General features: G+C 44.8%; 1 protein-coding gene across 22 annotated transcripts in view; it reads right to left on the bottom strand.

Annotated features, from left to right (window-relative positions):
* Positions 1-21,984, bottom strand: part of LOC146870509 (leucine-rich repeat-containing protein 37B-like) — a 1,537,525-nt gene that overhangs the window by 1,188,013 nt on the left and 327,528 nt on the right. For 20 of the 22 annotated variants that reach the window (XR_014978279.1, XR_014978281.1, XR_014978282.1 and 17 more), the window contains one exon: positions 1,267-1,338. The exons of 1 other annotated variant lie outside the window; for it this stretch is intronic. Coding sequence is in view for 7 of the 21 variants with exons in the window: in XM_085643006.1 (XP_085499132.1) it covers positions 1,267-1,338 (72 nt within the window). In the remaining 14 variants the exon portion in view is untranslated. Of the gene's footprint in view, positions 1-1,266; positions 1,339-17,720; positions 21,510-21,984 lie in introns of those variants that run through there. One more of the 22 variants, XM_085643035.1, reaches the window with a different exon arrangement.

The following is a 21,984-nucleotide window of genomic DNA, read 5'->3' as shown; positions in this document are numbered from 1 at the left end:
ATCACTTGTTTCTCTAAGAGTGAGTAGGAGAGCAAGTGAGACACTATATCTAGTCAGTCCTGGGCTCATGGGTACTAAGGTGGTAGAACGACTCAGTCCCATAATCATATGCATAGTTCTGTGTTTGTGCTGAATCCTTGGAACAACTGATGAGCCCTAATAAAGGCAAAACTGGGTTGTTTGTGTTCTAGTACAGAAAGGGCCTGACCTGGCAGTTCTGGTTGGACAGTTTTCATTGGAGCATGGTCAAGACTAATTTGCATTTGATTCGGTCACTAAAGTGGCATGGTGTGCAAAATAACAATGTGGCTTCAAGTAATTACCAGTAGATGAGATTAATTCAAAAATTCCTCCATCACTTTTTTGTATACATAAATTACATTAGTGGCATCACTAGTGACATTTTATATGATCTCACAATTGACATTATATATGACATTACTGTGGACAACCAAGCCAGTGTAAATCTGTAACTTATAGATCCATCAATTTTGGTTTAAGCAGCCTCTGCACTACAGATGAAACTTACTAAACTTATTAAACTAGAATTTAAGAGTGCTTTATAGAATGGATTAATAGACCTGCAGTTGGACAGGGAGAAAGTGATGCAGATGCCTATTTTGCCCTTGGTGTGATTTCCTGCCAGGCCCTGCTCCCAAAAATGAAGCTATGGGAATAGCACAGGACCTCACCTTACAGTCATTTGCAGTGAGTACAGCCATATTGACACATGGAGCAGGGCTTAACCTCGCTTCACACAGCCAAGGCCATTCACAGAGGTTTATAACCATAAAAAACTGGCACAAAGCTTGACCAAAGGCCAGGCCCTGAGCTCAATTACTACTTCTCAAGTCAAAAGGAACTGCATAATACATCATATAATTATGGGGGCTTGGCGCAGTGTCTGGCTGAAGGCCGCAGAGTACAATTATACCATCTTTGGGGCCGCTGTTCTCTCCTTTCTTTTTGTCTTACTGCAAAGACAGCAGCTACTCTGTGAGGACACTATGTTTAACAAGTACCAATATTAAATAGCAGCTCAGGCCCTTTGTGACTAGTGGTAAATGAAAGTACCCACAACAGATACTGCCCAGTAGCCAATGACTGCCCCATGACTAAGTTAAAGGTGTCACAATCATCCTGAGGTGAGGACTTTGAACCATTTAGATCATTAACTGCGTACATACATCTACCAATGATCTGGTTAAATGACTAATTACATTATACATTAAAACATTTGGTATATATTAAAAAACAATAACTTACATTGACTGGAGAAAAGGAACTGGCTCAAATATGTGTCTATCAATGGTTTGTATTTTATTGCATGACAAATCCCTGATGAAATAACAAAAAACAAGAATTATCAACACGGAAAACGGAGCAACGACAAGAAAGATTATACTAGATATTCTGTTCTTCGAGGATGCTAATATTTGCAAATAGTATAGGCTCTTGTTTCGTATCTGGAAAGTTTATTTGATGCAGAAATTGACACCAGATTGTATGAGATTAACTGATATACACCTGATGTGCCCTACAGCGGAATAGTGGTATAAAATGTTCTAATAAGGTTATACTGAGACCAAATATTAGTCACACATAACAGCAATGGTGAACATAACCCATATTGATACACAAAGAGGAAAGGCAGCATGCCCTGCTTGAAAATTTACAGGGAGAATTGCGATCTGTGTGAAAAAATACAGTAAACATGCACCTAAAAATATTAAACCTTTTAATAATCATTTTTAATATTTAACCGCCAACACTGCTAAAACATGCAAGTCTTCATTCAAATCCACTGACTAACATAACCTAACATGTGTACTTGTAAAGCGCACGTTCACCCCTAACGGGGTATCTTGGCGCTGAATAACAGATGTTTATTGTTACCCAACTCAATGGTACACATTTTATCGACCTCAGATGGATAAAAGGCTGAGAGGACATGCCAGGATTTGAACCAGTGACCATGAGGTCGAACACAGGCCCCTGCAGTGGATGCCTTAGTGCACTGAGCCACCAGACCTGGCTAGGCAGGCATCAGGGACTCATATTGGCAGAGTGCTTCCTAACATAGGGAAGCACCTTGACCAAGACTCACTGTGACCAAGGTTCATAAAAGGCGCTAAAAAGATGAATAGTATTGATGTAAAGAGGAACATTTCATACTGTTAGGTGAATAGGAGGGGAAACCGGCAGCTGTACCCTTAGCACAAGAGGCATCTACAACTAGTTTTTCCAAGGTTGTAATACTGGAGACAGAAAAAGATCTCTTCCCATACAGCAAACGTTGGGTCTTCCAAGCCTCCACCTAAAGTCAGGGAAAATGAATGAGATCTCACAATTTCAAAAATGTTAGTTAACTTATGTATAGGGACCCCTAGAGCTGATGTTAGATGTTATTCTGTCATTGATGCACTATGAGGGCTTACTTAGTAAGCTCGCTGCCAATGCAAGAACCTTTGCTTTTAATAATTATTTTGCCCACAGCCTAATATCTGTATATTATAGAAGCTCTTGGCTACACTTCTTTCCATTCTTTTAGTATTTCTTTTAATTCAACAGGGATTTTATTGCTTTTTGGCATTTTACTGTGCTTTTTAGGTCTCGCTAGAGACAGCGCTTTAGCGCTGCTCTGGCGAGACTTCTAGTAAGCGAGTTTTGGAAGTGCAAACGAGTGCTTTCAGGCCTCCAAATACAGTGCATGTGCGCCGGGCGCGCGCACCATTTGGCAGCCTGAAAGCACTCGTTTTCTTTCACTTTCGCGGCCGCTTTGATGTTTGATCGCGTCGCGATCACTTTCACTATTAAAAGGCAAGACATGTTTTCAGATCACTCTGTCTTTCGTATTTGCACTTTATTCATCTTTTTAAATATAGATCATTCGTCTCTCTCGCTAGCTGTTTATCAGCGTAATTACACGCCTTTGCCTGTTTCCCGCTTCCCCAAGTGTGTATCTTTTTATTTTGTGCTTGTGTCTCTCTTCGTCTCCCCCTCCTCCACTGCAGGCTCAGCATAAGATAATGCGCCGCACTGCCCGGCTGCGCTGTGCCAGTTCCAGCTCCCCCCAACACACCCCCTCCACCGCACCCGCCCCCTTACAGCAGCCACTCTCACTGACGCGGTGCAAGCTGTGATGGTATTCTTGATCTCGCGCTCCTCTCATTAGCACCCTTAAAATGGCGGACAACCCTCTGTGAATAGCAAAATCACAGTTCTGAACAGTTTCCTCTCCCGTACTATGGAAACTGCAGTTTAATGGTAAATTGCAGGGATGTATGTGTGCCCTAGTTAATGACTGTAAACATTTTGTAACTATCAGCGCAGCGCTCGTTTCACAAACGCCACGCTTTGTTTTACCCAACTGTATCATATTTTCTTCAGGCGCTGCATCTTCCTGTGAAGTGCCCGCTCTGGCCAGGGAAAGCTGGTGCATTTAGCCCCCCCCCCTGCCTCCTCCCTGGCTCCACGATCGCTCACACTGCTGGTCGTGCTCTGACACAGAGGATATTTCCCCATAAACAGGCCCGTAAACTCTTTCTTGTAATTGTTGGATTTTATAAGTAGCCGCACCTTTCTTTTGTTCAACACGGCGCCGCTCTCCCAGCTCTAATGTTAATAGCTGTAAACATATTTTAACTATTTGCACAGCACCATAACATAACCACTCTTTATATGCTTGACGTTTCAGCTTATATTTGACACTCTAAAAGCGGAACTATAAGTCCCAGAGTGCAGCGTGCTGTTGGTGAAATCTGGGACTGATATCAAGTGCCACGCATGACTTTCCATCCACCTGGCAGCTCTCGCCAGAGTGAACCGGTGCGGTGGTCAGTTAGAAGAGTCTCTGCTTGAATGGCTTTAGGCTTCTCTACTTTCCATTTACTCCTAGGGTTCAATTTTTTCGTTTCCTGGTGGACCGGATCCTACTTATTAAATATTTTTATTACTTCTGTGTTTCCAGGCGTTTTTATAATGATGAGGTGTTCAGGGAGTCATGTGACTTGATTCTTTCGTGTCACATAGCACCTGTCTGAGCCGCAAATAAGGGATACATTTCAGTAGGGCTCGTGCCCAGGGGCATCCGTGTACTATGAACCTCAGGCGTCTACCACTATTCCAAAAACGCAGTGACAGCCAATGCTTCGGCTGCTTATTTTACAGCCCCTCAAAAAACAATTAGATTGTCTGGCCAGCTGCTGCCTATAGTATTCCGCAGCACAAACACTGCCACTAGGCTCATCTGCTTTAATGCTTGCATTAGGAAAGCACTTTATCAAGCAGCTATCTTGCCACGGCCACACCCCACACACGTCTTTTAGGTACAAGTCCTTCAGGCATTGTCCTCTCTGGACAAGCAGGCCACGCTAATCTCTGCCATATTCACTGGCAGATATATATGCCTTACATAGTGTTATGCATGCGTGCATCCTGCTCTGAGTCTAACGCACATTAGAATGCAAGCGTACGACGCCGAAAAGTTCTCAAAAAATGAAAGACTATTACACCCCACCCAACTCCATCGCCATTGTTACTGCTAGCAATACCAAATTGCTGTGTACGTTCGTTTCCCAAAAGTATGTGTGTGATTAGCAGCCGAGGGACTCTGATTTCCGTTTTGAGTCAGAAGTGAAATTTAAACCAGTCTTTTTCTACACGACATAGACGCAATAGTTTGGTTGCTCACTGCTTCTGTCTAGTTTTAGGAAGCAGAGATTCTAGAAGGAACTCATTCGATGCTCATGCAGTGATGAACCACACCTGATTGGAAGTGGGGCCACTTCTGCTGAGGCCTTCTGTTCAATCTGCATACGTTAATGGGCGAGCTCAGTGAGAGGGCAGGAATCACCCCTCTTCCCCCCACCCCCCCAAATAGAAACCCATCTGCCTGGGAAAGGCCGCCCAGCCCCCCACTGGGCCATTGGCGGCATCTGAGACAGCCCAAATCGGCCACCACTCTGGCCAAAAGGCAATTTAGGGCTGCATCTCCGATACACACCCATTGCCCGAGTGCCCGCCTTAACAATCGCTCCTGTTTTGCAAGTGAGCTGTGGGCCAATTTTTTTTTTTTTTTTTTACAACCGGTGGTGCTTTTTAACCCCTTCCATGCCCATGACGGAACGGTTCCGTCATGAGCATCGGTTGCGCTGTGCTCATGACGGAACCGTTCCGTCATGGGCCCGCCCGCGCTTGAACCCTTCAGCACCGCGGGGGAATTCCCGCAGCGCTGAAGGGGTTAACCAAAATGGCAATGAAGAAATGTAAACAAAGTATGTGCTTTACAAGGCATGGGAGACGGCATTGTGCAGGCAATGTTTGTTGTAAGATTCGGGGAATCCACAGTAAAACCCGGCCCACTCGCCCACAAACAGTCAGACAAGCATTTGCAATGCAATAGGTTTCGCATTTATACGAGTTTGAGCTATTAGCATTGTAAATGACAATGCTTTTTATTTAAGTTTGGTTTTTTTAAAACATAAATAAAAGGCACTGTCATTTACAATGCCAATAGCTCAAACTCGTATAAATGCGAGACCTATTGCATTGCAAATGCTTGTTATATTTGGTTTTTCACGCTTTTATTGTAGCTACATTCTTTTTCCAAGCAGTTGAGCAGTTTGAGATCCCATTGCCCTTCAGTTTTTACATGTCAATTACTGCTCATCATCATTGGCTCCCTAGCAAAATGCACTGCTGCTTCCTGCCAAAATGCACGGTGGGGCAGACTCATGCAGCAGATACAACAAAGAAAAGCCTGTCTGTACGAATCCACATCCTGTCCAAAACTAGTCCCCCAGATCTGTCCATTACAGCAGAATTGATTATGCCAGTTTCCAGCTCCTCAGCTTAATGACTGAAACGTTAACCACTGTTCCCATTGTGGGCTTCTCTCTTATTATCTGTGGTGTGAATCCCTGTCACCATATCTCTCCACATAAGCTTGTCCTCTTAACGCGAATGGCGCCATCCCTTGCACACTGCAGCCTTTACTGCTGCAAAAAATGATTGTAAAGCGCTTGAAAGACTTAGGTGGCAATACTTATCCAATGGAGCTAAAGCTGCTCATTCTTCTGCATTAAAAACAAGCAGTGGCATAGCCAATAGGTCTCGCCTTTGGGACCTTATAAGTGTTTAGCCATGCAACAGTTGATGTTGTTGCACCAAGGATATTGTGCTGCATAACTAAATACTTATAAGGTCCCACAAGAGAGAGAGAAGGGCTGAGGCAGGAAAGAGAGATAGAAGGACTGAGGCAGGGAAGAGAGAGAGAAAGGCTGCGTAACTAAATACTTATAAGGTCCCAAAAGCGAGACCTATTGGCTATGCCAATGCTTTTTCTTAGCGGCATCCGTAGTCAGCACCTTTCATTGTCAAACGCTGACCAGGTCTACAATAGTGGAGCCGGTGTCATTGGGGCTCTGTTAAGACTCTTGTTGCCCTGTATACATCCATCCCGCAGTATATATGGGGTGACTGCTAAGATTTAATTATGGAGGAGGTTAAAGGAGATAGCCTTAATGTCCTTGTTCTCTGCAGTAGGCATGCACTCTTTTGCCGGCAGAATGTATTACGACCAACTTGAAATGATGAAAGACAAGCTGTCCATTTATTAGCCCACCCCCTCCCCCGGGCACCACCAATGTTTTCATTGTGTTTTCCCACTTTCCCTGTACATACCATTTGGCGCTGTATCAAAGTCTGTAAATAAACGAAGTTGAAAAGGTCGGTATTCAAACCCATGACCTGTAGTGCAGGGTGTTAAAAAAAGGCATGATGTGGAACCATGACTAGGACACACTGGTAGCTGGCAACCCTGACATTCAGCAGCGGGGGCGGCCGTGCTCCTAAGTAAAACTTTGGGTCCCTACTTATTTCTTTACCACAAATTTAGCACTGGGCCTATCTCTCTCTGTCTTCCATTTTCTGTCTCTCTGACGTTATCGCTCTCTTTGGGGTGCAGCTGTGGAGCATAATATATGCCTATTAAGAAGGGGGTCTCAATTACCATATATCCCTTTGGGCGTGGAATGAACTGACTATGAACTGTTCCCCTCAAAAGAATTCAATGATGGCGACTCTATAGTCCCAAAAACTGTCACACATGTTTCTTTCATAAATAATGGGACTGAAGCACCCAATGCTGAGCAGCAAGGCTCTGGCAATAGAGCTAACAGAAACAGCTGTAAATAACAGGGGGCCATTTACACACAGAGGGCAGCTAGAATCAAGGGTTACGAGGATCGAAAATGGATAGGGTTTGCAAGATCATGGAGCATGAACAGTTAAGGGATTAGTAGGGTGCGCCTAATAAGGAGGGTGATAATATCTTGTTTCTACGATATTTATTAGTATGTATATACACCCGAAAAGGAAATATTGCTACAAAAGCATCATGAAAGGATCCAGGTAACAGCAATGATGCAAGGGAATTCATTCAGAAGATAAGTTTAAGTATCACGAGGAATATCCTTTTATTTCTTATCAAAACTAGGCAACACCAGAGTTTTAGTAATAAACACTGACAATGTATTCAAACGGTGGAAGTAGTGGAGTAGATAAGCGAAAGCAGGAAGCTGTGCAAGGTGAAAGGGTAGAAGACATACACAGCAGCAGATTGGGGAGACAGGGGATGAGAGAAACCTGATATCCGGAGCGCACAAAAGAGGGGATTAAAAAGTGGATACATACACACAAAAAAGTGGAAATTAAAACAAAGAAGACCAGCTCGCCAACAAAGCAGTAATAGATGCCGACATGTCAAAGCAATATGGGAGAGAAATTAACATCCGAAAAAATTCTACATGGCCTGAAAGAGGGCAGCCAGTAATACGCTTTATAGTAAACACAATCTCCGAATACTGTAAAGATATAGACTCAAATGTATTGAGAGAGTTTAAAAGAATGGTTGATTAAGATCCAAGACTACTAGCTGAAGCAGAACGTGAGAATTAAGATGGACGAAATAAAATGGTACGAGGCAAAACTTGTTTGTCCTTTAATAGCCAATAAAGTGCGGTGGGCTATAAGACTATGTCACCAAGTCAGTAAGCCCATGTCGTGGCTCTCTACAGTAATACTTTTCACTCGTGTGAAGAGAGAACGTGGCCTTGGCACAGTTAAGCAAGACTGTCTCCAACAGAAGCTTCAGTCAGGTAGGACCCCGTTATCTACGCGTGTTTCCAAGGCCCACCGGAACTGACTGGCAGCGACGATGCAAACAGAAAATGAGAGGAAACTTAACCAGTGGAAGGACTGATGCCACGCCAACCACTTGTGCGGCCAGGCCACGTTTTGCCAAGTTTTCTACGATGCTCCATTTCCTTGCAAAACATTCACATCTTCCATAGCATGTATGCAAATGCTAGGGGCGGTGGAAGCAAAGAATGGAGAGGGTAGGCAGAATAAACCGATGAAAGGTGCTTGCTTTAATGAGAACAGTGGATTGCTATCAGATCACTATTAAGGTCACAAATAAACCGACTGGGAGCGCTTCTGTGGTTTAGCTCTGACAGTGAACAGCAAGACAGAATGCAGTGTTTCCAAGCTTGGCTCTCCAACAGCCAAACACTACGTGAATGGTTTTTAGATCTGGCTCACGTTACACGTTAAAACTGAAGAGGGGTGAACTGTGTGTAAAATGTGAGCGATACGATCTCAGAAATGATCAGAATTGTCCGAATCGGTTTGCAAAACTGTCTAACCGCTGGGGCAACATCAAAAGGAATGAAGTGAATGCAGGTTTTATTTTTCAATACATGCCTTTAGCCACAAGATGGCTCTCCCATACAAGACAAGGCATGGTTTGTAGTGCCCCCAATTGTCTTCCTGAAAGAAAACAAGGGCAGGTCACCGGTCTAGGAAGATGCACTGAAACCCGAGGCACTCAGGCCAACGCGGTCAAAAGGTCAGGCCGGAAGAGGTGTGAAAACAAGCGCGCCCACGCTGATGAAAAACATATGGCCCCTGCGCGCTGCTGCTGGCTCCCGAGAGCAAATCGCTCTGGGAGTAAACCTTTCAAAAGAAGCTGAGACATCCACACGCCTTTGGCCAATTGCGTGCTGAAGCCAGACGCAAAGGCCAATGATGTGTGAGCACCACACGCACGAGTTTCTTCTAAACCATAAGAAAGCTGAAGTGATTCCAAGAGGTCCATTTCCTAGTACAGCGCATGCGCTGCGCTAGGCTCGACCTAAACAGTCAAGAAAAGGACAGGGGTTGTGGCTTGGACACCGAACATGCGGGCCGCACTCTGATACCACTCCACGCAGTTGCCTATAATTTGATGTAATCCTAAACTGCATCCAGGCACAGATGCTGGAGAATGAATTTATGGGACACCATGCCAATCTGCTGAGGCGGAGCATGAGAGTTATGGCAACATGGGCAGGCCTCCAGACTGTTTGCTCAAGGTGAGCAGTCGTGCAGCGGCTGAGCGGTGTGGCCACGTGCTGTGTGTTGAGGCAAATGCTGTGGTCTGCTGTGCTGAGGACTCTGGGAGTCGGTGAGCGGATAACTAGGGGTGCTATCTTGGGCCCCCTCCCGTTGGACTCCACCGGGGACTAGGTGAAGCCATGCAACATTAAAATTCTCACCAAGGGAGTCGAACTTCAGCCCAGGCACCGCCCCCGCAGCGGCCACGGGGGGCTGAACAGCACACATGGAGATGAAGCAGCAAACCCCAGGTCGATTTGTGGCTGCGAGGCCTACGTTGTTGGCCTGTTTAGCAGTGTTGACGGGGGCTTTCCCCCCTTCCGAATTTTCCTTCTCCCCCTCCCTCCCTGGTCGTGGGGCACATTGGACTTCTCCACTGGGGGCCTTCACGTCTTCTGGGCTTGAGTCCTGGTTGGAGCCTGGAAAGCGATCTGGGACCTCCATCTACTCACCGAATGCGTGATTTTTCCTCAGTACCAACCTATACGCCGTCCATGAGAGTAGTACAGCGCATAATAGCCGTGTAATTGCACGCCCGAGGTGAATTGTGATGCAGTTAACTCCTCTGAAAAGCCTGGAAAGCACACGTAGTCAACCGCTGCGCTAAGCGGGCTTTTCTTTTGTATCAGTGGGTCTCAAGGGCATACCCGTTGAGGGAGGTGGCCAGGCTACGACCTGGTGCAGTCTGTGGCAGTGCGTTCCTTCTGCTTCGCTCTAGGATTTTTCGGCCTGTTACCTTAGACCTTAGTGGAGTGCTTCAACTTGCCACTATCAGGGAGGGTCAGCAGTCTTACTGCTCATGCTGCCCCACAAGCTGGGCCACAGTGGCGTCAGGCGGATCAGTGGTTATGAACTACAGAGATTCTGCTATTGTGTTCCCAGCCATACTTGCTACCATGGCCAAAGATAAGGTCCCGCCCCAAAAAGAGTGCTTTAGACAGACATGCTCATCCCAGTGGATCATCTTCTCTCAGGCATGTGACCAGGATGATTCAGCTTCAGACAATGCTGCACTCCGGGCAGCTATCACAAAGTCGCTGGGCACGTTAGATGCTAAAATTGGTGCAGTGGGCACTAATGTGAATTTACTCCACCAGGACCTTAGGAAAACTGTTGAGCAGATTACAGAGGCAGAAACTAGGGAATCTGGGGTGGAAGACTCAGCAAGCATCCTACAACAGATAGTGCAAAAACTTAGTGCTGTGAATTTAGAGTGGACGACGCTGAGGGCAGTAATAACCTATGGTTTGTGGGCTTTCTGGAAGGGTGCAAAGTCGCTCGATGGAGCGCTTCCATGACTAATCCGCTCACTGGTGCCTTCAGCAGCCCTGTCCTCCTGCTTTGTCATTGAACGGACGCAAAGGGCTTTGGTGTGGCACACTCCGACAGGGGCTGGACCCCGTCCTTTCATTACGGAAATCCTAAATTATTTGGACAGAGACGCTATCTTCAAACGTGCCCGACTTCAGGATAAGATTACCTACCAATTTCAAACCATCATGATCTTCTCTGATTATACTAGGATGGTGCAGCAACAACAGCACTCCTTGGCAGTGAAACAATGACTTTCTGACCTCAGTATTCAATACGTTATTATATACAGCTATGGTAATGTCATTTACCATTCACAGACTCTCCTCTTTGAGACACTTGAGAAGGGTCTTTCAACAGACTGATGAAAGAATTCAGTTAAAACCACACACTTCCCCACTTATGGACTCTGACTCTTCCCTAGGTGACAGACTAAACCGACATGCCAAAACACCAATGAAGCGCAACAGGTCTCCCTCCTCATGGAAGCGCTCCCGACGGGATGGAGAGGCCGTGGCTGATGATGAGGAGCCCCTGGAGACTTGGAGGGCAGCCTCATCACCCTCTACATGGGATTGGTGCAAGATGTAAATCCATGTGTTGTCTGCAGCGACCCTCGATGTTGTCTTCAAGATTAGCGGTCAGCAGACTTTAAGAGTGGTATATTAGCTTCCCCAGTTAGTTGACTTTGTTAGGTTTGGGGATCCATTGGGACGGGCCTGCACGGTCCCCTGTTTGGACTTGGCTGCACTCTGCCCTGCTGAAAATGCTTCATGTTTTCGAAGTTTGGGATGGGGGGACTTAGGGACTTGGTTACGTTATTATATTTCTCATTAGTATTATTAGAATTTTTTATTTTACACACCAAATGTCCACCATAGTACGTTATGAGTGGCCCTAAAATAGATAACCCCCTGAATAAGCTTCATGTGGTATCATGGAATGTGAATGACTTGCTAGATAAGGTCAAGCAGGGAGCAGTTTTGTAACAAACTAAGAGGAGGTTAGGGGGACAGTTGTCCTAACACCAAGAGACCCATCCATTAGGCAACAAGGTCCCTTGTCTGGCCCGATTCGGCTACACACAGATTTGTCACTCAGGGTTGACCAGGGGGTCCAGAGGCACAAGTATTCTGATAAATAACCATGTTCCATTCTAGCATCTTAAAGCACGAGTAGACCATCAGGGTCAGTATATGGCTGTGACAAGAATGTTACATGGGGAATCCCTCGCATTTCTCTGTACCTATGCCCGCTCCGCTCTTTTAGACTTTTTAACTAGATTATGGGGCGACTTTCCTGAGGAGCTCACAGTGCTGGGGGATGACTGGAATGGTCAACATTCGATTGCCCAGTGGCGTTCGAGCGGACTTTCCCCAGGACCTGGTAGAACCAATCTGCCTTATTTTGTGTCTGCTTTAGGTCTGGTAGACGTTTGGAGGTTGCACCATCCCCTTAAGGGGGGACTACACCTTTTTCTCCTCAGCACACAACTCCTTTTTCCGCCTCTATTATACTCTTATTCCGCATTCCTATTTGTATAGAGTCTAAGATTTCTCCGTTCTGGCATGGGGGCTCTCAGATTACTCCCCGGTGGCCATCCAACTCTGCATATGATGTCGGTGCCCGGCTTTCTGATGGTGCCTATTGCCATGGCACTTATGAAACCCGGCCTACAGATTTTTATATTGAATGCCCCATAGAGGAATATCTTGCAAATAACATTGGGTTGGTAGCATCCTGGGCAGCACTATAGGAGGCTTTGAAACCCACACTGAGGGCAGCAGACATTAGCTACTCTACAAGGGAGAAGCGATGTTGGTCACAGGACTTGGTGGATCTTGAGGCCACGATGGCGGACTTAGATGTGCGGGGCCACACGGATGATAGGCAGTTCGCACGTAGACAATGAGGTCTTCTGCAACAACAATACCAACAGACCCTATTCGGGGAAGCCAAAAAGTCTTGGTAGGTGGCCCAGAGTCACATATACCGATGGGGGGACAAGTCAAAGAAAATGCTCCATATAATGTGCTAAAGTCCTCGTCACCCTCCACCCATTCTTCTCGTACGGGACTCAGTGAATGCTTTGCTCACTGATCCCAGGGAAGTGGCCTGCAGTTTTACTGCCCCGTTTGAAGGTGTAAAAGCTTGGCAGGAGTTCTTATCCTGGGAGCAGATCGATGACTCTAGAATTGCGCGCCCCCTTGGAACCCTTGCATCTGTAGATAGTGATGAACAAGTTACTTACCTTCGGTAACGATATATCTGTAAGAAACATTTGTTAGTTATAGATTCCTTACCTTAGAATTACCCCCAGGAGTCAGACTGGATCCGGAAAGTTTTTCGTCAGCAGTACCTCTGCGCGTCAGAAGGTGGCGTCGGTCGGCTCCGCGTTCGTCGTTGGCGTCGTGTCGCTAGGATGACATTGCGGCAGCTAATTAGACGCCGCCCTCACGCGCTGACGTCAGTTCTGTACACTACTTTCCGCGTCAGAAAACAGAGCCATGCCAGACACTGACCACTGGTGCACAAAACTGGGTCCCTGAAAGGATGTCCTTAACCCTAGAAATCAGTTTGCAGAACGGGGAGGATTGGTGGGGTGGTAAGGAATCTATAACTAACTAATGTTTCTCACAGATATATCGTTACCGAAGGTAAGTAACTTGTTCATCTGAAAGAAACACGTTAGTTATAGATTCTTTACCTTAGAATAGATACCCCAGCAATACCCACAGCGGAGGTGGGTCTGAGAACCAAGATCACACCAGAAAGTCCTGGAGAACAGAACGGCCAAAAAAGCCATCTCTCCGGACTTGACTGTCAAGACAGTAGTGCTTCGTAAAAGTGTGCAATGAAGCCCACGTAGCTGCCTGACAGATGTCATTCAGAGGAATGCCTGTCCCAGAGCAGTGGTTGCTGCCGCAGCCCCACTTGAGGCTCCTTCTTTGCCAAAGAATAGCAGGCTTTGATACCCAAAACGACCTATCGGAAGATAGTTCGATTGTGTACGGCCCGACTGTTCTTGGCGACCACGTACCCAACAAAGAGCTGGTCATCCACCCGGAACTGTTTGATGCGATTCAAATAAAAGGAAAGTGCATGTTTCGGGTCCAGGCGGTGGAGCATCTCTTCCTCCTTCGAAGGATGCGGAGGCAGAAAGAAGGTGGGCAAAGTGATGGTCTGCCCGATGTAGAAGGCAGTGACTACCTTGGGCAGGAAGGATGGACGAGTCCTGAGGACAACTTTGTCCGGATGCACAGATAGAAAAGGAGGCTTAGAAGAAAGCGCCTGGAGCTCACTCACCCGTCTGGCAGAGGTGATGGCCCCCAGGAATGCAGTTTTGAGAGTTAAGAGCCTCCGAGGACAGTTGTGAAGCGGCTCAAAGGGAGCGCACATTAAATAAGTTAAAACTAGGTTCAAGTCCCACTGAGGCATAATGAAAGGAATAAGAGGAAAGAGATGAGTTATGCATTTCAAGAAACGATTTACCACCCGGGACTTGAAAAGGGAAGGGTGATCTGGGAGCCGAAGGAAGGCAAAGATGGCCGAGAGATAGCCTTGATAGTGCCCAGAGCAGAGCCCTGCTGGGCCAAAGAAAGAAGGAACAAAAGAACCTCAGCAAGAGGAGCAGAGAGGGATCCACAGCCTTTGCTGTACACCAGGCCACAAATTTGTTCCACCCGCTGGCGTAAACCATCTTAGTGGAGGGACGCCTGGCTGCCAGAATTACATCGCAGACTTCGGGAGGCAGGTCGAATGACGTCAACTGCCACCGCTCAATCTCCAAGCAAGGAGATGGAGGCTGAACAGGTTCGGGTGGAGGACCGTCCCCTGTTGCTGCGACAGAAGATCCTCCCAAAGAGGCAGACGGGTCGGAGGATTGATGGCCATATTGAGCAGCTCAGGATACCAGACTCTCCGTGCCCAATTCGGAGCCACAAGAATAACTTAGGCCCGGTCTCACCTGATCTTCTTCAGCAATCTGGGCAGAAGTGGTATAGGCAGGAAGGCGTACAAGTTACGTAATTTCTGGTCAAACAGCCACGTTTTCAATTCTTTTCGGAAACGCTGGTTATCCGTGATGGACAGAAGGTGAAATGGCAGCTTGTTCCAGAGATGAGGGTCGAGAAAAGAAAAAGATCGCCCCCCATTTCGTACGGTGCGGACTCGTAGTGGGGTAAGAAGAGATTTTGAACTGGACCTTAATGTTCTTTCTGGCGGATATCTTTTGAGTTTTTTCGCTAAATAACCAGGCCCAGTGCCATCGATACTTCTATGTCTTAGGCATATGATTTTAAAATGACCTCTTTTTCTAACTAGAAGCCAGTGAAGAAACCTCAGACTAGGGACTCAGGGGGATCTTGGAGGTAGATTTAGGATCAATCTGGACGCAGTATTCTGCAAGATTTGCAGTTTGGAAAAGAGGTCTTCATTTAAGGAGGCTAATAAGGCATTCCCGTAATCCATGCGGCTTACAATTAGGCCCTGGACCAATGGCTTCCTGATTTCACTAGGTAGCTATTTAAAGAACTTACGCAGCTTTCGCAAGATCCCGTAACAGGTACCCAGCACAAGATTGACATGGTTTTTCATGGAAAGCTTATTGTCGATCGTTATTACAAGGTTGCAGACTGCTTGTTTTGGGGATGGGCATGGACCCAATGCCTGAGGCCACCAGCTGCAAGACCAATACTCTTCGGCCCTGCCGAACAGAATGATCTCGGTTTTACTGCCATTTAGCTGTAATTTGTTATTGCCCATCCAGCTGTTAATGTGGGTCAGACAGTTTTTAAACCGGATCATTGTATCGGTAGGGTCAGGACCAAATATGATCAACAGCTGGGTGTCATCAGCATACGATACTACCTCAAACCCATAGGACCTGATTATCCTGGCCAGCGGTGTTACATAAAGATTAAAAAGCATAGGGCTCAGGACTGACCCCTGAGGAACTCCAATGCTTACTGGTCTGCTACATGAGGCCAGGGAACCTAAATGCACAGTAGTGGAACAGTCCTTTAGATAGGTTTTAAACCAGTCCAGAGCTTTCCCTCGGACCCCCATCTCCCAGAGCTGTTGTTCTAAAATGTCATGGGAGATGGTGTCGAAGACAGCTGACAGGTCCAAGAGAACTACCATAGGCGGATTCTCGTGTATCCAGGGCCAGCCTGATGTTATCGATCATCTCTACTACTGCCGTTTCGGTGCTATGCGCCGACCGGAATACTGATTGCGATGGATCGAAAAGTTGTTTGTTTACCAAGGATTCAAGCGCCTTCCCGAAATATGGCATATTGTATAATAAGGGGGGCACCCAATATTCCCAACGCATCTGGGTGAAATAACTAACAAAAAACAGAGTGATGCGACGGAACAGATCAAAATGATATTTCTTTCAAAACATGAAGGATACCATAAATTACTCCTTCACAGAAAATTACTTATATATTGAAATAAATCATCCATTAGTCATATCATTGTTCGGACACAGTTTTGCTCGATAAATCTCTTTTTATCAACATATCAAGACGATTTCAAATATTCATCTCATACAAAATTAAATAAGCAACAGTCCATTACTCGAAAAAAACATACAAAACAGAGGACATTTAATCCATTCCTTATTCCCCTACAAAAAATATAATGGATGTAACCACTATTATCATAAGGATTCCATAGTATTAGAGTCGCCCCATGGGACAGTACTGGGGAGAGGAAAAAAGGTTTTACACCCCCAACGTAATTTATTGGTACTGTCTATGTCTCAATTCCATCAAAAGTTTAAATTCTTCCGGGGCTCTTAATATTAAACAATAGTCGACGCGTTTCAGCCCAACTTGCTTGGGGGCCTCATCAGGACTAGGGTATATAAGGATATATCTCCTGGAACAATATCAAAATCCGCAGTAATTCCAGTAGTCTCTTTAAAAAGCAGCCAAATATCTATGGCGAGAGAAATAATCTATTGGGCACAAACCAACACAGTCGGATCACTATGTGCAGGGCCAATGTCTCCTGTTGTCGTGTAATAATCCTAATAATCGCTGGAATTGAACTCTCCGTGCGGTTCCCGATTGGATTCCAATCGGGAAAACCACGGAGAGTTCAATTCCAGCGAGAGACAGCATATCAATTTCAATTCCAGCGAGAGACAGCATATTATGCAAGATCGGAAAAGATGAAAGGATTATTACACGACAACAGGAGACATTGTATGTTTTTTTCGAGTAATGGACTGTTGCTTATTTAATTTTGTATGAGATGAATATTTGAAATCGTCTTGATATGTTGATAAAAAGAGATTTATCGAGCAAAACTGTGTCCGAACAATGATATGACTAATGGATGATTTATTTCAATATACAAGTAATTTTCTGTGAAGGAGTAATTTATGGTATCCTTCATGTTTTGAAAGGAATATCATTTTGATCTGTTCCGTCGCATCACTCTGTTATTTGTTAGTTCCCGAAATATGGCAGCAGCGAGATGGGACGGTAATTGCCTGGTTCACTGGAATCTAGGATCGGCTTCTTCAGAATAGGTCTGACTTGAGATGCTTTTCATCTTACTGGCACCGTCGCTTTGTTCAAAGACATATTAAAAATCTGTTAATTTAGTTATCAACCGGGGTGCTAGTTGCATGAAAAAGTGAGGGGGGGGAAGAGGATCAGCTGGGGAGCCAGATTTGATCTTAACAATAGCTTCTGATACCTGTTCGCAGGTCTCCGTTTTAAATTCGACCAGCAAAGGCACCAATGGTTGGCTCTTCAAAGCTGGGTGCTCATCAGTATTGTTGGCATTGTCCTGGGGGAAATATCTATAAATAGCTTTAACCTTTTCATCGAAAAAGAAAGATTTTATTGACCCAAAAAGTCAAAGTAAATTTATTGTATATAGTTAATTAAAACCTTTACAATTTTTGTACTAAAATCATCCGAATAACATTAACAAGTAAAAAGGATGCACACGTAGTAAATACTGTCATATTTACAAAATTAACATTGACATAGATGCTGTTTAATGATTTGCTCCTCAGTACTTTGATTGTAAACTTTTGATTTCATGCTCTAAAATGTACCACGGTATGCAAATTCTTGGAGAACAATACAATGATTACATGATAAAACTAAATATATTTAAAAAAAAAAAAACAGTACCAAAAACAGAAAACTGTAAATTTGGCATCGTTCTTTTCCCAAGTCCATAAAATTCTAAAAATGCTATTTTTCATATTTCTGTAGTACAAGACTGACTTTCTGCAGGAATCTGGTGGCCCTGCATGCTACCTGTAACAATTGACTATTCAGTACCAACATTACTGCTGGCCGACATGATCTAATTTTGTATGTACGGAATGCTTGTAATAAATAATAACGTCTCAAATTATTCACAGTTGGACAAATGCACAGTAAGTGAATCAAAGTTTCTTCCACTTGGCCGCAGAGTCTGCAGAGTGCATATTTGTTTCTATGCTGGAACCTGATCTTTTGAAATGAAAGCCCCCAACCGAATTTGAAGTAGCAATTGTTGAATTGCTTTTGTTATGTGCTCGACTAAGTATGGTTGAGGGGAGTGTCTCTCATATGAAGATAGTACCGTCCAGTCGTGTTTTTTCTTTGCTAAGGCGGCTTTGTCTATTATCCAGGCTTCTTGTTTTGCTGCATTATTGGCTATTTTTTTAAAAGCTGCTATAGTTAGTGTTCCAGGCATCTTGCATTTTGAGGGTTACCAATGCTTCTTCTAATACTGTGTTCCAGGCTTTTTCCCCCCTTTGTCTGATTCTTTATTTCTGTCCAACAGTGCCCCATCAAGGAATCCTCTTGTGCTGCTTTTAGTTTCCAACACATTTTTATTATTGCTGCTCGTCTTACTGGGTGCTGATTTGTTAGCCCAAATTCCAGGCGTACTTGTGCTTGAGATACAAACTGCGGGATCTGAAAGATGTATTTAAATAACCCTGATTGTTGGAGATTCAGGAAGTTTGCATCTTGTCCTCTGAGTAATTCGGAGGCGTACGTAAGGGTCGGAAGAAACTTCACAGCGATGACCTTTAATAAATATAAGTTGGATGGGCACTTCAGTTTTGTCTTTAGTAGGTTTAGAGCAAAGCGTAATTTGTTTGCCTGGGTTTTTCAGTTTAATAGGTGATCTTTTATTGTAAACCTTGAGTCTACCACTACTCCTAGGTACTTATATGCCACACTCTGTTCTATGAGGTTTCCTGCTGCGTGCCATTTGAATTTTTTGTTTTGTCCTATGTGTGATGAAAAACATATGACCTTCGTTTTTTTTCTAATTGAGGAACAGACCATGCTCCCTGGTGTATTCGAGCAGCATTGTGATGGAGCATAGGACAATGTCGTCTGTGTACTGCATGAGTCTTATTTTGCAGTGTGCTAACTTTGGAGGATCACTTTAAACTTCTGTTAGCCTCTTATCCAGGTCTGCGGTAAAAATGTTAAATAGAGTGGGGGCCAGTATACATCCCTGTTTAAGGCCGATGTACGTTGGGATCTTTGCTGTTGTTCTTTCACCATTCCCTAATTTTATCTTGACCCAGGTGAATGTGTACAGGTTGATGATGGCCCGCAGTAACATTGGTGGAATACCCCAATTTGCCATCTTTTGCCATAGTAGATCCCTAGGTACCGTGTCGAAAGCTGCTTTTAAGTCGACAAAGCAGGTGCACAATTTTGTTAATTTGTCCTTGGCTTTTTCGACAAGAAGGTTCAAGGCTAACAAGTTACACAAGGTGTTTGTTCCCGGCCTGAACCCGGTCTGTGTGATGGGGAGGATCTTGCTCGTGGTCACCCAATCTTCCAATGCTGTCACAGAAGGTTTGACGCACATATTTTGGCCTCTACGTCAATAAGGGAGATCAGCCTATAATTCGATGGGTCTGATCTAGTGCCTGCTTTAAAAATTGCAAGATGCAAGACGCTCCCCCTCCATGATGATGGTATGCTTTCTGTTTGAAAAGCGTGGTTAAACAGTGGGGTAAGGTATTCAGCCCAGAATAGTTGGTCATGTTTAAATAGCCCATTTGGCAAACCGTTTGGGCCAGGGGCGGCAGTGGACCTTAGTTTTTTTATGACCATTTGTACCTGGTGAGATTTAATACAATTTTCTTCAAATTTTTGTTCGGATTCTTCGCTTTTTTTGTCAGTATTGGATTGTGCATTCTGGTTTCATTACTTGCTGATTGCTGTTGTTCCCCTGGTTTTGCGCTAGATAATGTATCCAGTCTGCCTCTAATATATTTGCATTATGTTCACGGAAGGATCCGTATGCTATTTTATTGATTTCTGCCCAAAATGTCCTATTATTGTTTGATTTACTTGTTTCCAGTAATTTTAACCAGGTTTCAGTTGTTGATTATTCTTTGCTACCCAGACCTCTTTTTTATATGTTTGCCTTAAATTGTAAATTTGTCGCTTTGTATCTTCACCCGTGATCTGATCTTTTCCTCTTAACTTTCTCATTTCCTGATTTAGAGTCCTTTTTTTGCACACTAAGGAGCCAAGGGGCTCTGAAGTTATTGGCCTTGGTTTGTTTCTGTGGCTTTTGTTTTGGGATTCGAATTTGTCACCTAAACTTAAGATCGTCTTTTCCCAATTTGCCCAATGCTCTGCCAATCTTTGTTCTTTACCTTTTGTCTGTACATTTTTTAAATGGGTCATTATTACTAAGGCATTCTTTCCATTCCATGCGAGTCTTTTTAAGTTATATGGGCTGGGAATTTTCAACAAGTCATTGCTTGCTGGTGCCCTTGCGATTTGAAGGCTGAAGTCAATTGATTGCGGGCTATGATCGCTCTCCAGTCTGTGAATTATTTGGTAACTGACGATCCTTTGCAGTACCTCCAGCTCCACTATGGTGTAGTCTAGTACTGATTGAGCCTGTTTGGCTATTCTGGAAGAAACCGCTGGCTGGTCTTGTGGAAAGCGTCCATTCAAAATGATCATGCCAATTTCAGCGAAATTTGAGGCACACAGCTGGCCGTAAATATCCTTTTTTCGTTGGTTTGTTATTAGTGGAAGGATTGTTTTGCCATTAAATTTGTTTTGTTGTTTGTTTTGTGTGTGTTCTGCTTGTAATAAGAACATGTTGAAGTCGCCTGACACTACAATTCCCGCCTGTGGGAAAGTAGATTGCAGAGATATAACCAGGGATTTGAGGGTCGCAATTTTCTCTTGTTTCGTCTTTGACCCTGGGTGAATGTAGGTATTACAAATTAACATTGACCGTACATCTTGAAAGTCTTGTGCACCAGAGGAGAGATCATGTGGTAGTGTAATTTTGATGCACTGGATCCATGTTTGTCCAGACTCAATCAGATCATACGACCATGGTATACTTGTGCTAAGGTAGATTGATAACCCGCCGGCTGCCCTGCCAGGTGAGCTGCCTTGGGTGGCATGTTGTTGAAATGCTTTAAAACCATTTATCTGAACAGATGCTGTTGACCAGGTTTCTTGAAGTAATAGATCTCTATGGCTCCTCCGCGCTCAACTCAGCTGCCTCTTGATGGTGCGCTCTGTGCTCTTGGCTGCTTGTTCGCCTATTGGCCGCCGGCGCCGTGCTGGGTCCCCACGGCCCCCCTGGTCAACTCAACTCTGCAGGGAGCCGGAAATCCACACGGTGACGAGCCAGCCTTTACGAAAGTTGCAGGGAACTGCGGGGGGCTGCTGCACGGCGTCCTGCTCGCGCCACTAAGTTTTACGGGTGCGGCAGGCGCCTTGATCTCAAAGTATCTTCTGTAAAATCAATAAAATTTGTTAGGAGAAACAAAAAAAGAAAAAGGGCAGAGCTTCTTACACTACTGGAGAAGCCCTTAAGATTTTCAGTTACTAATCTTTGTTAATGCAACTCCTCGGTCATGCTCTGAGTTCTGTAAATCTTTAGCATCGTTATTTTAATTTCCAAAATTCGAAGTATGCAGTCATCATTCAAATATACCCTTTCCACCACAATCAACAGTGTCACCGTTCTTAATAAACTTACTCCTATAGATATTGCAACCACCACATCTGCCTGGATCTCCACTTGACCCATACCATTCCTGGATTTTTCAATTAGCAGCTGAAGCACTAGCACTCGTATTTTGTAAGTATATTAATTTCTCCTTTGTGACTTTGGAAGTTTCTACCTCCTGGATAGAAGCACTTAGGGGCCCATTCCGATCCTGGATAAACCGGGTACGAACCGTCGGACGGAGCGTTTTCTCCGTCC

Source organism: Triturus cristatus, chromosome 1_1 (assembly GCF_964204655.1).
Source record: "Triturus cristatus chromosome 1_1, aTriCri1.1, whole genome shotgun sequence".
Taxonomy (NCBI): domain Eukaryota; kingdom Metazoa; phylum Chordata; class Amphibia; order Caudata; family Salamandridae; genus Triturus; species Triturus cristatus.
Note: the sequence above shows the minus strand (reverse complement) of the source record. Positions and strands in the feature narration are given on the sequence as shown.